This window comes from Typopeltis vanoorti, chromosome 13, assembly GCF_054136105.1.
Source record: "Typopeltis vanoorti isolate ZY-2024b chromosome 13, IOZ_Tvanoo_1.0, whole genome shotgun sequence".
NCBI classification, from domain to species: domain Eukaryota; kingdom Metazoa; phylum Arthropoda; class Arachnida; order Uropygi; family Thelyphonidae; genus Typopeltis; species Typopeltis vanoorti.
In genome coordinates, this window is record NC_143561.1 from 118,143,491 (window position 1) to 118,160,635 (window position 17,145).

Consider the following 17,145-nt stretch of genomic DNA (forward strand, 5'->3'; position numbering starts at 1 on the left):
TCAAGGTATATACATGTAATTACATGTATATCTGTCAAATAAATAGATAATCAAGTGTATTATTATTGAGCAAAAAAATTAACTATACTGGCTCCACAGTGAGATTTTGATGCAATTTATTTTGCTCCATTACTGTGAGTGGCCTAAAGATATGATTACTTTAATGTTTTAGTACTACAGTTTTCTTTCCTATTTACTGTTATTTTGAAGAGAACATGCTATATATTCTTTGAAAATTTAAAAAAAGACTGTCTTAAAAAATTAATTTTTATACAGCGGAATGTGGAGACTTCGTTCCTGAAGAATGTCTAGATCATTCATATCTCAATTCATATAAATTTGTACCATATCAAGATAAAGAATTACAAAGGAAAATTATGGAAAACCATAAAAAGCATGTGTAAGTAAGACATCTTGTTGCATTGTGTAGTTATTATTATATATCACACCTCCAGGGAGTCCAAAGACTCATCAAGGGAGGGCATCAACTCTACAACTCTTTGTCTCACTACTCCACCAACCTTCATCATCTAACACGAACGCCATCTACTGCCGACTACCACCACTAGTGCTTTCACAGACAATCACAAACATCCATGCCCACAGCAGGATTCGAACCCACAGCCTTTTGGCTAGAGTTCGAATAAGGAATTCCTTATTTAATAATTCCTTAGTTAATAAGGAATTAAAGGTGAATGTCATTCTGGAAATCACAGCCTTCAGAAACTTATTTGGAAGAAATAGTTATGTTTTATATTGTCATCATCAAATTCCTAATATATTAAGAGGATGTACAGTTGCTATAACAAGGTAATTAAGTTTGCTAACTTCCTATCACCTATTTACCTCTCATTTAATGTGTTATATGTCAGGACTGCAATATTGTCAGATATTATATTTTGGTCTTGTAATACGTTTCTAACTGCATCATTCCACTGGCATCAAACACCTGTTTTTCTGACTGTTCCTCTATCATTCTATTTAAGTAAACACACAATATTAGAATAGCTTTGCACAAACATGCTTGAATGCTAACAATGTAAAAGTTCCTTTCATTTTTCCAATGATTATGCAATGAGCCATTTGCGGCTTTGATTTTTCCCAGAACTCTGTTTTCTTTCTAAACTCAACTGTCCAATTCATAAGTTAAAATTGGTGTGAACACAGTCTGGTCTTGTATACTGCTAGTATACTAGCTTAGTGTTTTGACTAATTTTTCTCTTATTCCATATGAACTTATTCATTGAACTATCTTCCAAATCATTATTCTGTTATTCATTTCCATGTTTACAGTAGCAAAGAAATTAATCCAAATGAGTCTGATTTTCATCAAGTTTTTGGTTTTTGTTTTAGTTTACAATAGTTTGGGTTTATGTTGGTTGAGTGTTGCATATTTTAATTGTCTCTACGATGTTTATTAATAGCATTATGCTTTTTTAATAGTGTAAACAAGTTGGCATTTGTAGTGTTTTATTCGTTTTGTGTAACTATATCGGGGGTGGGGGTGACTGCTGGTGAACCTGTATGTGTAGGTTTTCTGTAAGAATGTCAGATATTCATCAGGCTGGCATGTAATCAGAGTAACTAGGAATGGGAGACTGTTGTTTTCCAAGTTAAACTGGATTCTGGGGTGTTGATTGTTTAGATGTGTTAAGAAATTGTAGAGTATATGTAGGCCATCTGGCCAAATGAAGAACACATCATCCACGAAGCATAGCCAGATAGTGGGTTTATGTGGGGCAGATTTTAAGGCTTTTTCTTCAAAGGTCTCCACAAAGATGTTGGCCAGGGGTGGGGAAAATGCAGAACCCATAGCTATCCCCCTTATCTGTTTGTAGAATTTTCCTTGCCAAATGAAATAGTCTGAGGTCATGGTGAACTGAAATGGGGTTGAGATATCAGGAGGAAATATGGCTTGGATGAGGTCTAAGGTCATTTTCTAGAGTATACATGTGTGCTCACACACATATATTACATACAGAGAAAGAGTATATAGGGAATTTGAAATAAGTTTTGAAATTTGAAATTCTGAAATGATGAGGATCTTCCAACTCTAGTTGGAGATCCTCATCATTGGAGTAGGATCAAATTAAATATCTTACTGAAAATAAAAGTGTCTAAGAAGCTTTTAAAAAGAAAGTTGAGCAACTTGCAGAGGTGAACTGTATATTCAAATATACCTAATTCTCTTTTTACACGGCTTTTACACTATTTTTTACACTATTTCGAAATAACACAGTTTAGAAAACAAAAGCAGTTCTGTTTTTACATGATATATTTTGATTTAACATGGTTCAAATGGTGCTTATTTTTAAAATTATACAATAGAGTTATACAAGTATGTATTAAATTTTGAAGTTATGTACGTGTAATATCAAATTAGTAAAATGAATTTTTGATTATTTTCAATAAATGTATGCTGGAAAGCTACTTGGGCAGAATGTGTGAACAAGAAAAACCCTGTACCTTTGAATACAACTGAATATCCCAATATCATCAGATTAACACATACAGTTGGAAGAGAAGGATTTGATTATTTTTTATCTGCAGATATTGAAGAATTGATGGTTGACAAGGCTGTTAGTGATGACAAAATAATAGAAGCTGTCCTTGAGAATCTCAATGAAAAAGAAAAAAGTGATGATGAAAAGAGATTCCACTCACTGCATGATTAATTTAAGAAGGGCTTCAAATTTATTTGAAGCCCTTCTTAAATTAATTTAAGATTAATTGCAAACTTAAATTTTCTTATACTTGATCCAATTACTGAATGAACTGAACAATTGAAACGTGAACTGAAGTCATGTATGGTGCGATATGAAGAATTATACAAAGATCTAGTCAAAACAGGATCTCAATGATTAATTACAGAGTTCTTGGTAAAAAAAAAATCAATCTTCAGAATTATTGGAAATTAGTGCTAATTTAGTTCCTTTTACTGAAGAAAACATTTCGGCATTGCAGTATGAACCACCAGCCAAAGTGTTTCAAGTGATGGAAGTGATTTAATTCCAGTCCCACACAAAAGAATATGGCTACTGTCAGAAAGTGATAGTAAATAAAATTTAACTAATAACCATATGTGTGAGTGTATTTGGGCCTTTTGGAATTTCTGTTTTATTAGTGACATATTATTTTCTTTAAGAAAGATACATATGTATATACTTCAAATAAGAATTTAAAATAAAAAAATATTCCATTAAAATAGTTTGATCTTCATATTTGAAAATATGAAATATTTTCAAATATGAAGTTTTGTTTGAAAATAACTTATTGTTCGTATCAGGTTTTCACATCTGGAACTATTCTATTTTTTCATATGCACTGTATTATTTTTTTACATCATCATCATCAAATTCCTGCCATGTACCCTCAAGGGGTGTACAGGATATGACAGTACTACATGAAAAAATTACATCATTACTAACTTCCTATCTACAATTTTCCTCCAAATCAGTCTGTTACTTGTCAAGACTCCAACATTATCAGATCTTATATTTCTATCGTCTAAGGCACTTTGTACCGTATCAATCCACCTATATCTTGGTCTTCCTCTGGGTCATTTTCCTGCCAACCTGGCAGAGAACACTTGTTTTGCTAATCTTTCCTCTCCCATTCTATTTAAGTGACCATACCATCTGAGATTAGCTCTGCTAACGCATTCCTGGATGCTGACAATGTCAAGTTCTTTCCTAATATCCTCATTTTTAATATGATATTGCCATTGATGCCATCTGTTCACGCCTCTAATCTTTCTCAGGACTCTCATATCTGTGGTCTCTAGTCTTTGGTCAAGTGTTTTACTTCTGACCCAGCTCTCAGATCCATAAGTTAAAATTGGTTTGAACACAGTCTTGTATACAGCTAATTTAGTGTTCCGACTAATTTCTTTCTTATTCCATATGAATTTATTCAATTGACTTCCCACGATACCAGCTTTGCTGATTCTGTTGTCTATTTCTATATTTAGTTTACCATCTTCAGTAAAAATTGTGCCTAAGTAGCTGAAATGTTTTACTTGTTCCACAGGTTCTCCATTCACAACACAGTTGACATTTTCAATGATTCTGCCTATTTTCATTGTCTTTGTCTTTTTATTGCTGACCTTCATACCATATCTATTACAACAGCTATTCAATTTAGTCAGAGAATCTTGCAGACTTGTAGCGGATTTATTTAGAAGTATAACATCATCCGCATAAAGCAAAGAGCTGACATTAACATCTCCAATTTTGATATCAGGTTTAATACCACATTCCTTCATAATGTGATCCATATAGATAATGAATAACAGAGAGGATAATGTACATCCTTGTCTCACACCAGATTTAACATTAAACCATCTTCCTGTACTTCCTTCAATTCTAACTGCTGACTCACAACTCAAATAAAGACTAAGTATTGCTTGATATAATGCCCCATTGACACCATATAACTGCAGCGTATTGAATAGCTTCTCTCTTGGCACCTTGTCATATGCCTTTTCCAAATCGATAAAACTTAAATACAGATCTTTGTTATATTCCCATGCTTTCTCGACTATTTGTCGTAAAGTGAAGATCTGATCCTGACAGCCTCTATTTGGCCTGAATCCAGCTTGTTCTTCACCAAGCTTTTCTTCCACAATTCTTCTCAACCGTTTCTCAAGTATACTTGCATAGATCTTGCCAGGAACACTCAGTAGGGAAATACCTCTGTAATTCTCACATTCAGTTTTATTTCCCTTTTTATATATGGGTACTATGAGAGCTCTACTCCAATCATCGGGAATTCGTCCCTCTGTCCAGGCTTTCTGAACTATGCAGTGCAGCCACTGTAAGACTCTTATACCACCATACTTCAGCATTTCTGGTCGAATATCATCTACTCCTGCTGCCTTTCCACATTTCAAGCCTTTGATGGCTTTTTCTACTTCAAGTATGGATATGTATTCCTGACTGCATGCCTGGTCAGTGTTTTTTAATCACTGTGCTGTCATCACTGCTTGTTTCATTTAGCAGTTTTTCAAAGTAATTACTCCATACTTCAAGGATATCTTTTTCTCCTGTTTTCATTTCACTTTTATCATCTCTAATTCCTTTTACAGCACTCTTTCCTCCATTCCTAAGCTTCTTCAACAACCTCCAGAATATTTTGCCACCTTCTTGATATTTATTTTCTATATTCTTGCCAAAGTCCTCCCATGACTTTTGTTTAGCTAGTTTTACACACTGTTTAGCTTTCTTACATTTGTCTCTTTATTCTGTGAGAGTAAAAGCTGACTTATTTGCCAGGAACTTTTGATATGCTTTCTTCTTTTCCTTCACTGCCTCTTTAACTTCCTGTGTCCACCAGGGAGTTCTGATTTTTTTATCTTTGCACACAACCTCACCACATGCCTCTCTGGCAGAATCAATCAATGTTTCCTTCAGAGTTTGCCACTGAATCTCCAAGGTTTGATTCCTGTTCTCAAACTCTTTCATTTTCTTTTCAATAATATTTCTGTATTTTAGTCTACAGTTTACATCTGAGAGCTTCTTCAACAACCTCCAGAATATTTTGCCACCTTCTTGATATTTATTTTCTATATTCTTGCCAAAGTCCTCCCATGACTTTTGTTTAGCTAGTTTTACACACTGTTTAGCTTTCTTACATTTGTCTCTTTATTCTGTAAGAATAAAAGCTGACTTATTTGCCAGGAACTTTTGATATGCTTTCTTCTTTTCCTTCACTGCCTCTTTAACTTATTGTGTCCACCAGGGAGTTTTGATTTTTTTATCTTTGCACACAACCTCACCACATGCCTCTCTGGCAGAATCAATCAATGTTTCCTTCAGAGTTTGCCACTGAATCTCCAAGGTTTGATTCCTGTTCTCAAACTCTTTCATTTTCTTTTCAATAATATTTCTGTATTTTAGTCTACAGTTTACATCTGAGAGCTGCTCAACTTTTATTCGCTTTGAAACTTTCTTACATGTTATTCTTTTCAATATGAAATTCAATTTTATCCTGCTCAAGACTAAATAGTGATCACTTCCAATTTCAAATCCTCTGTACACTCTGGTGTCCTGCACCAGGGAGAAAACATCACTATCAACAATAACATAGTCAATGAGACTTTTCTTATTCCTAGCCTCTTCTCTCCATGTGAATTTGTGCACATTTTTATGTTGGAACATGGTGTTAGTAATAACCAGTCCATGTCCTGAGCAGAAATCCAACAGATATTTGCCATTATTATTAGCTTTGCTCTTTTCTCCAAATATTCCCAAAATATTTTTGTATGTCTCACAATCATTTCCTACTCTACTATTTAGATCCCCAACAAGAACCAACTTTTCCTTTTTCATTGTGTCAGTTGCTTTTTTCTAAAGCCTCAAAAAATTCCTCCACTTCTACCTTAGTAGAACCTTCTGTGGGACCATAGGCACAAATAAGTCTCATTGTCCAGTTCCTCATTCTCATATTTGCCCACATTACTCTACTTGAGACTGACTGCCATTCAAGAAGATTAGCCTCGTATTTTGTGTTGAATACTATGGCTACGCCTTCTTTTCCTTGATTGTTATTGCCTGAATATAACATTTTGTATTTATTGCTCAGAAAGATCTCACCAGTTTTGGTCTTTTTTGTTTCAGTCACCCCTATTATGTCAATCTGGTACTTATCTAATTCCTCAGCTAGCTCCATTTCTTTGCCATTCAGGCTTCTTACGTTGATAGTACCGATCTTTAACTCTGGTGATGTTGAGTTGGGGTTTGTTTTCAGATTTGTTCCAGTAGCTGACTTTTCGCTGTTCGCCCTGGTTCCCTGGCGAAAACAACGGGGTCCTTGTTTAACCGGGCGACGCCCCAGCCGGCATGAAATTTTGTCATGTTGTACCATTATTTTTTACATGGTTTTCATTTACATGGTATTTTCTGGAATCAATCTATCATGTAAATGGAGAATTGGGTGTATACAAATATTGAGTTTTTAATGACACTTGTGACATAGTAAAAGATTATTAGAAACATGTGGGCACAACAATTTATAATAATTTATTAATGCATATATTTTGGCCTGAATCTAACAGATCATTATTTTTATTATTATTATAATCATCATCATTGTACAAGCAAATTCGCAAGCTGGAGCATGAACAGTGGAAATAACATGAACTTGTTATTTCCTTTTGCAAATAGGAACTACATGCTAGAGTAATACCATACAACAGATGATAAATAAATAAAATAAAATAATAAACATTAAATAACATAACAGAAAAAAAAAAGATTTAATTTAAAAAACCTAGGTTGCTGCTTGCCATTTATGAGGATGAGGCTCTCCCAAATTTTTGGGAGAAAATCCCAAAAATCTTCCCAACACCGATATGACAAGCATCTATTGAATCAAAGAATATTGTGGTTAGTGTCTTCTTTGTGGAAATCAGTCTTACATCATCCATAAAAACCTTGAAAAATCTGGTCTAAGCACAGTATGAGAAGGATTTGTGACCAGTGTCCTTTTCATTCTGTACTAGGCCAGATCTTTCAAGCTTATTATGGATGATGTAAGATTTTTTTAAGCAAAACATCCTGTTTTTAGGAAGGAAGGGAGGGAGAGAGAGAGAGATTCTCTTTATCTTTTGTGGAGGGTGGAAGTTTTATTAACATCATAAGATGGGCAAACTAAATTGTATCTTTTTATGATCTTGGGAATTGATTCAGAGATTACTCTGATGTAGGAATTGGGAATTAATGTACAGGGTAAGAGATGCTAGGGACTGGCTTATAAATGCTACAAATGCATTTGATCTACTTTGAGGTGAAATCATTCTGTAACACATTCCTTTGGATGGTGTCAAGCTCTAGTTGGAAATCCAACTAGAGTTTGACATAGTTGGAGCTGACAACATATGCTCTATGTTGTCCACTGTATCTCTGTCTCTATGTAAATAGGGAATTGATAATGCCCAAATTTTAAGATGGAGGGTGGGTTGAAACTTGTATGTAATGGCCTGTAAAGATAGGTTTCTGAAGAGCAGCAGTGTAAGTGCTCAAGACAAGGTATGCGAGAAGAGGATGTTTTGTTTTCCTAGTGTGGATGATGTTTTTACTATTTGACTCAAATCTGAAGTATATTTACTCGCCTTCCTAACTTAGTTTTAACAGCCTATACCTGCACATCACTTTAACTGTGGAAAAATCAAAGGATGGAAAATTAGCCATCTTGGCTGTCCTCCTCTCCTATACACCAATGGTGTACTTAAAACTCCTGCTCCTTATGTTTATAAGAAAAAAAACAGGCCATTTACATAACATGTGAGAATCCTGTTATTGGAGGCCTGAAGTGGCTTGAAAAATTTATGCTTGGTCTCTAGGGCAGGGTTCTGTGACTAGGTAAAAAAAAAAAAAAAATCCTGAATCCACTCATGGTATGAATGTACTATGGGTTTACAAATAAACCTTTCGTGGGTGATAGCCGCATAAAAAACAATATTTGGCCCAATCACCCTTCTCAACAATTGGGCATCATCAAATACTTGATAAATAGACCATGTTGTCTGCTCTGACTTTGAGGATCTATGAGTAAAACTTGACACTTACATCAGGGTGCAGAATGGCTTTGCCACAAAAGAGACACATCTGTGACACCTCCTAGCCAGTAAGTGTCACAGATGTTGTGACACTCACACTAGAAAGTGGCCACTTACTAGCCACTTTCTAGGAACCCTGATCCTGTATTGCCATTCCCAATTCTTTATATAATAGGAATCTCTGAATCATTTCCCAAGATTCTTAAAAGATGTAATTTAGTTCCCAAATTATTATTATTATTATTTTTTATTATTTTTATTTATTTATTTTTTTTGTTAATAAAATCTTTTCCTGGTTACCCTTCACCAAAGATAAACAGGTGCTACTCTCTCTCCCTGGTGTTTACTACGTTTAATGTGACTGCTTCTGCTCTAACTTTGGACAATCAGGATGTTCTTTTGAAAAATAATTATAGAAAAACTAGTATTTCATATCCATAATAAGCCTATAAAATCTGGCCTGATACTGCACAGAGCAGATACTGATCACAACATTCTCTGTTTCAGTACATGCCTGTTACATCATTGTTCATTTTAAGTTGGGCAAAAGCTCTCTATCTCTACCTAAACTTAAATTGGAATGACTGTCTATCCATAGCAAAAATTTGGGAGAGTCTCCTCCTGATAAATGGCAAGAAAACAGTATCCCCCTCATTTAATTTTTTGTAATGTTTTAATTTTAATTTTTTTTTTTCATTTTCATTTTTATTTATTTTTATTATAATAAAGAAATTTATTATTAAAAGACCAGAAGATAAATGATAAAATATACAAAGAGCCAACAAGTTTCACTAGCCACTGTCTAGCATTTTCAAGGATGAACTGGTGTGAAAACAAATGCATTAAGTTACATTTAAAACATACACTTTAGTAACTGTTAGGCCATTACATTTGATCATTCTGTTTGATGGCGTGCATGTGTTCGAATGCTTCAGTCAGAATCCGGTACATGACCACGTGTTGTGTAGTTTTTTGCATATTGTAATTCTGTCGAACTGAGAGAGATGATGAGATTTTTCCATATGTCTTTAAGAATAATACCCTGATTTCTATTTAAATTATTGCCTGTGCGTAGTACCACAGCTGCTTCTTTTAAAGTTCTGTGTCTGTAGTCATTCTCGATGTAAGGCATAGAACTGTTTTTCCAATCTATAACGTGATTTGATATTGAGAAATGATGAGCTAAACCAGATGTGATGATTCCATTATGATTGACATCCCCCACATGTTCCTTCTGTCTTATTTCAAAACTTCTAGAAGTCTGACCAATGTAAGAAAGGCCAGGCCACATGTGCATGGAATTTCATATACTCCAGGACATTTGAAGAAAGGTACCTCATCTTTGGGCGATCTTAAGATTTGTCTGATCATGGTAGTTGGTTTAAAAACCACTCTGATGTTATGAGCTTTTAACATTCTCGCCAATTTTGTGGAAACTGAATTAATATATGGAATGACAGCTGTGGACACATATTGGGGCACCGTAACACGTTGTTGGTGGTTGTCTTTAAATAGCCATTTGTTTAAAATGTTAGAAGGATATCCATTTAGAGATAGAGTGTTAGCTATTAGTGACAGTTCTCTCTGTACATCTGCTTCTTTTGAAATAGACCTTAAGGCCCTATTACAGAGCATGTGAATGATGCTGTGTTTTTGTGATCTATGATGGTTGGACAAATAATGTAGATATCTACCTGTATCTGTGGATTTCTTGTAAATGGATGGACAGTTGGATATTGTTATCTTCTCTCCTCACTAGGATGTCAAGAAAAGGAAGTTCTTTGTTCTTCTGTAGTTCTATAGTGAATTTGATCTTATTGTGTAGTGAGTTGATTTTGTTCAGAAACATGAGAAGGTTTTCCATGGTATCCTTCCAGATGATGAACACGTCATCGACATATCTCCACCAAATTGACGGTTTTGGTAAAATGGTGGATAGAATATCCTTTTCAAGTTTTTCCATAAAAAGGTCTGCACATGGTGGTGACAGGGGGCTACCCATGGCTAGACCTTCCAATTGCCCCAATATGTGCCCACAGCTGTCATTCCATATATTAATTCAGTTTCCACAAAATTGGCGAGAATGTTAAAAGCTCATAACATCAGAGTGGTTTTTAAACCAACTACCATGATCAGACAAATCTTAAGATCACCCAAAGATGAGGTACCTTTCTTCAAATGTCCTGGAGTATATGAAATCCCATGCACGTGTGGCCTTTCTTACATTGGTCAGACTTCTAGAAGTTTTGAAATAAGACAGAAGGAACATGTAGGGGATGTCAATCATAATGGAATCATCACATCTGGTTTAGCTCATCATTTCTCAACATCAAATCACGTTATAGATTGGAAAAACAGTTCTATGCCTTACATCGAGAATGACTACAGACACAGAACTTTAAAAGAAGCAGCTGTGGTACTACGCACAGGCAATAATTTAAATAGAAATCATGGTATTATTCTTAATGACATATGGAAAAATCTCATCATCTCTCTCAGTTTGACAGAATTACAATATGCAAAAAACTACACAACACGTGGGCCATGTACCGGATTCTGACTGAAGCATTCGAACACATGCACACCATCAAACAGAATGATCAAATGTAACGGCCTAACAGTTACTAAAGTGTATGTTTTAAATGTAACTTAATGCATTTGTTTTCACACCAGTTCATCCTTGAAAATGCTAGACAGTGGCTAGTGAAACTTGTTGGCTCTTTGTATATTTTATCATTTATCTTCTGGTCTTTTAATAATGAAAGGTCTTTATTTTAATACATCAGGCCAAATATGTACAATTTAAATTTATTTTTATTATCTTATAATAAATTTAGTTTAATCCTTTATCCAAGTGTGAGCAAACAAAGTTTGCGCCTGAAAGTATCTTCAGGACTGGGGTAAGGTGGTACAATACCGGATAACTCATTGTAAAGGTGGAGCAAGCTAACATCACTCCCATCTCAGTATCGCCCATAATGTAAAACACATCTCTTTGCGGATATGTATAATGTTATACATTAAGGGAAGGGCCACTACCCAGACTAGTTTCGACCTTTATTGAGGTCTCTTCAGTGGGAGCCAGGCCCAAGTGGAGATACCAGGCAGAAGCATTAGCAAGGTCATCTCTACCTATAGGAGTTGCCAAACGGTGTGCCACCTTATAGGTAGAGATGACCTTGCTAATGCTTCTGCCTGGTATCTCCACTTGGGCCTGGCTCCCACTGAAGAGACCTCAGCAAAGGTCGAAACTAGTCTGGGTAGTGGCCCTTCCCTTAATGCATAACATTATACATAACTACAAGGAGATGTGTTTTGCATTAAGGGAGATACTGAGATAGGAGTGATAGTTAGCTTTGCAACGAGTTGCCCGATGTTGTACCACCTTAGCCCAGGCCTGAAGATACTTCCAGGTGCAAACTTTGTTTGCTCACACTTGGATAAAGGATTAAACTAAATTTATTATAGTCTAACCAAGTGAAAATTAACTTTCAACATCTTTTATTATCTTAGTTTATTTATTTACTATCTGTTTATGGCAGCAATCGAGCACACAGCACATATCTCTGAAATGGAATAGCAATCCATTGTTCAAGCAATCAACCACCTTGTGAATTTGCTTGTGTACCGATAATGGCCTGGTAGATTCACGCCAAAATATTTGCATAATAAATTATTAATTCTTGTGCCTGTGTGTTTCTAATAATCATAAAACATTATTCAAGAAAAAAATGAGAGATTGAAGACAAGAATCAAACCTTGGAGATTTGTTAAGAAACTCTGAAGAAATTATTGATTTACCGAGTGATAAGCATGTTGTAAAGTAATCTGCAATGACAGAAAAACAGAATGCTATGGTGGACTCAAAGTTAAAGATTCGTGAAAAAGAAGAAAAAAGCACATTAAAAGTTTCCAGCAAGTGGCACAGGTGGTCATGTCAAAATATGATCAGGTGGATAATTGATTCTAATTTAATTTGATCCATAACATGACAGGTTTGATCCTTTAATTATGATGTCCTGGTTGGCTGAGTGGTTAGCATATCTGCTCTCCAGCCAAGAGGCTGCAGGTTTGAATCTTACAATGGTCATAGATGTTTGTGATTGTCTTACTTACTCTATGTGGAAATGACATCTGCGACCCTTCCACTTTTAGCAGAAGGCATCACTCCCAAAACCCAATGAGGTATGTGATTGATCTACGGCATCTACGGATGTCAATTTTGAAATTTTTTTTCTTTTCTGTTTATAAATACCATAACCAGTTGCATATTTGAATAATATTCTCTCCACTAAAATTCCATTTACAAATTCTGGTATTTGTAAGATAATGGCATCCAGTGGTAAGCTATGGAAATTTTAACAAAGGGCTCGCATCGTCGAGCAAAAAAAAAAAAAGCCTTATTTCACACCAAAACTTTTATTAATACAGCTTGTGTACAAATTCCAATCAAAAAGTATGAGAGGACAATCAACCTCTAAAGGCTATAATTTTTAAACAAATATTTCATGATCTAAACATGAAATATTTATCATTAATTTATCTTACATAAGAAAAACATTTTTTAACTATCAAAATATAATAAGAATGAAATCTTTTATAATCTTTTATAAAACATTTGATTGGCTACTGGTTTTACCATACGATTGGCTACCAGAAGGCAGAAGAGTAAAGATAACGCATGTGCTTATTTTATTTTCAAACTTGGGCGCATTTGTTATAGAGGAGTTGAAACAATAATTCCAAATAATCTATACACTGCCGAATAGACTCATTTTTGTTAGGTTACCATATGAGTTTGTCGCTTAATATGTTTCAAAAAAAAATTTTTTTTTGGAAAAAATAAAAAAGTAAACAAGAAGAATAAGGGGCTATCAAATTTGAGAAAAATTTAACAAAGGGCTCCCATGAGCCCCTTATAGCTCACCACTGGTGGCATCTACAAGTATTCCTTAACTGACAGTGAATAATTGTATCTGATACTGTTAAAAATCTTATGCTAGAGGTCCTTCTTTCATTGTATTTCAGCAAGCAGTGCACTCCTGTTTTCTGAAATTTGTTAGTTTTTGTTTGCTTCTATTATTATTATTAACATCTGGCTTCCATTGTTTACTTATGATATAAATTTCTTGCTTTATTAAAAAAAAGTAATAAATTAGCATGTTCTGGTATTCTAATTTATAAGTGCATGCCTTCTTGTAGTAATTGAGAAACATATAACTGATAAGTAGATTTTAAAGTGGGTATATATTTGTATTTCTCTTTGTATATGTATGTGTGCATACACATGAGGGGAAAGGGTAAAATTAAATAAAGAAATGTTTTCAGAAAATTTGGATAAAAGGGCAAAGATAATAAGTACATGACAGATTTCTGTTCAAAACATTAGCGAGTCATCACTATCCCCACAGTCTCACATAGCGTTTTTCTCATCATGAGGAACTTTTAGATGTTCACTTTGAAGGATGTATTTCATCATCTTTTGCACTGTTTTATTAATATAACAAAGTATAACAGTTGTTTGCAGATGATGCAAAGTTGGGACGAACCATAAAGAGTAGTGAAGATGTTGTGGCCTTGCAAGAAGACTTGAATAAATTGAGTGATTGGGCAAGCAAATGGGGATATGAGTTCAATGTTGCAAAATATAAGGTTTTAAAATTTGGAAAACAAAGATGGGATGCAGAATTTATGCTTGGTGAGAATATATTGTTGGAAGTAGAGGAAATAAGAGATCTGGGAGTGATAGTGGATAAGGATCTAAAATTTAGGGGACACATCGCCAAAATTGTGAAGACAACACAAAGACTTCTGGGAATGATGAGGAGGACACTGACGTGTAGAAGTAGGGAGATTCTTGTTCCATTGTATAAGGCTTTGATTAGGCCACACATGGACTATTGTGCCCAGATTTGGTCACCTGGTTTTCATAAGGATGAAGAGATGTTGGAAAGGGTCCAAAGGCGACTGACTAAGGTAGTTTCTGACCTCTGGAATGTTGAGTATGAGGAAAGATTGAAAAGATGTAATTTGCAGAGTCTAGTGGAGAGAAGGAAGAGGGGAGATATGATAGAGACCTACAAGTTGGTAAGGGGTTGTTATAGGATCAATGGTGGAGAAGTTCTACAGAGAATAGTGGGAGATCAGGGGAGAACCAGAGGTCATCCCTGGAAACTGTATAAAGAGGGTGTGAGTAGGGGAGTGAGAGGCAGGTTTTTTTCGTGCAGAGTTGTGAATGATTGGAATGCCTTGCCTGAGAGTGTGGTGTCTGCAAGGAGTTTGAATGTGTTTAAGACCCGGTATGATGAGATGTGTGTGAGATAAAAGGACCTCCTAGATGAGTCTTTGACTCCATGAGGTCTTGTTTAATAATAATAATAATAAAAGTATATTATTAAAAAATGTGTTTAACTGTGTCTTGATATTTATAAATTAAAAAAAAAGTGTGTATGTATATGTGTATTATATAACTTTCCTAATTAGGGGTCAGACACCTGCAGAAGCAGATCTTAATTTTTTGGAAACAGCTCGTCGATGTGAGTTATATGGAATAAAAATGACTCCCTCAAAGGTAATAAGCAAAAGATATTCATGTCTTTTTTCAGCATGCACTATTTTATAAAATATCATGACAGAACAAAAAAAAGTTTATTGTTTTTATTAACAACAAATAATGTTAAATTGCATTACTCAGTTTCTGATTGTAAGACTTTTAATATCACAAATTTATATCTAATGATAATTCAGCAGGGACTCTTCGCCTTTTGTGTTTTGCTTAAAATTGCAACAGATGATTTTATCCAGTACTATAACCACTGTAGATATGTTGAAAATATATGAAGGCTATCCTATAGGGACCAATTCAAAATTTATGCTCATTTTGAAGATATTTAACTGCATCCACCTCTCCTTTCCTGGAACTGATTTACATAACTACTCTGTCTAAATTTCTACTGGTGTGAAAGATTTCACAGACAGTATTTAAAATCTATTACTTCATTTTACAAAAGAGATAGACAATAATATTCTACCTGTTAAAGCAGGTACTTCTAATTCCAGACTGTTTCTTTGCAACATAAAATCAGCTATCTGCTGAAATTATTCTAAGTTTTAGAAATGCTATGCTATATTTTCTCCATGTAAAATTCTTTTTATGCATGCCACTAAAAAGAAATTCTAGTAGTGCTAGTTTTTATATTTATATTTAACTTAAGAAAGTTAAAGAAATTATTTAAGAAAGTTCAGTAGTGTTATTTTTTTTCCTTTTTCTTAAAAAAATTCTAAATATTACTACTTCTACTGCTTCTGATTGTTATTTCTGCAATAATCTATGTCTTAGAAATACTTAGTAATAATACTCTCAGCTGGAGGAAAAGGCTGAAGGCATCTTAAATAACACTCTCTGCTATTTAGAAAGAAAAGAGAGAACACTTTCCCATAAATCATACTAGAGAGCCTCAAGCAATAGGGCAGAATACATCGGCAATGTCAAGTTTCATTTTCAATTATTGATTAGTAGACATCCTCAACAGAAAAACTGATATTTCTTTTATAGGCTAATATAGTATTTATATGAAAATAATTTCTTAATTTGTATTAATCACAGGTTCACTTTTTATGGCAAAATTACAAATTATTTGATACAAAAAGAACTCGCATGCAGAAATGGGTAGACAAACAAGCTATACTCTTCAAGGAGCAGCATGGGTTTACTAAAGGAAGGTCATGTTTTACAATTTGCTCATATTTTATAACAATGTTACAGCTGAATTTGATAAAAGGAATGGATACACTATGATAATGTTAGATTTTGCTAAGGCATCTGATAGGATGACTTGATGACCTCTTGACTTGAAAAATGTTGAAAATGAAAAATGAAACATTATTACTATTCTTTCTTCTGAGTGAATGAGAATAATAAAAATTATATAATTATAAAAATCAAGTGGATATTAGATCCAGCATTATTTCATTGCCGAACTGAAGCCATTTAGCTCTTTATTTTAGTAAATACTTTTATGCACCAACCGAGAGTTCGCTTACGAAAAATGTACCTCTCCCAAATTTCTTACTATTGAAAGAGAGTTTTTGCTCTCTTAAAGTTTCTGCCTGGTCTCTGACAAGAACCAAGCAGTTCGAAACAGCTGTCAGGCCAGTGAAGCCTTAAAAAAATGAACCAAATTAGAAAGCGAATATATGGATGCTTGGGCCTGCTGCATGTTTTCTAAAGTGGTCTGCACTAGGCGACTCGTAAATACCGGCAGGATTATTCCCGTAAGCTCTCTCTGGTCAAATTATATTTTTACAAAACTTTCGTAGTTTCTATACGGCTTTGAAATAATATTTTCTTATAATGCCGGATCTAATATCCACTTGATTTTTATAATTTTTGCATCGCCAAACTGAAGCCTTTTGGCTCTTTATTTTAGTAAATATTATATTATTGTTATGTAACTATTGTTCTTATCACTATGCTGTTATTATTGAGTACAATTTACATTATAACACAGTAACTTTTTTATATAAATTAATATATACATGAGTCCCTTTATCCTTCTTCTTCTTGATTATTCTGCAATTGAGCAGGT

At 34.3% G+C, this 17,145-nt stretch overlaps 1 protein-coding gene across 3 annotated transcripts in view; it reads left to right on the plus strand.

Moving 5' to 3' along the window:
• Window positions 1–17,145, plus strand: part of LOC150100495 (FERM, ARHGEF and pleckstrin domain-containing protein 2-like) — a 726,486-nt gene that overhangs the window by 147,974 nt on the left and 561,367 nt on the right. For all 3 annotated transcript variants that reach the window (XM_090403005.1, XM_090403006.1, XM_090403007.1), the window contains exons 6-7: window positions 277–400; window positions 15,041–15,128. In XM_090403005.1, the coding sequence (XP_090259131.1) occupies window positions 277–400; window positions 15,041–15,128 (212 nt within the window). The remainder of the gene's footprint in view (window positions 1–276; window positions 401–15,040; window positions 15,129–17,145) is intronic.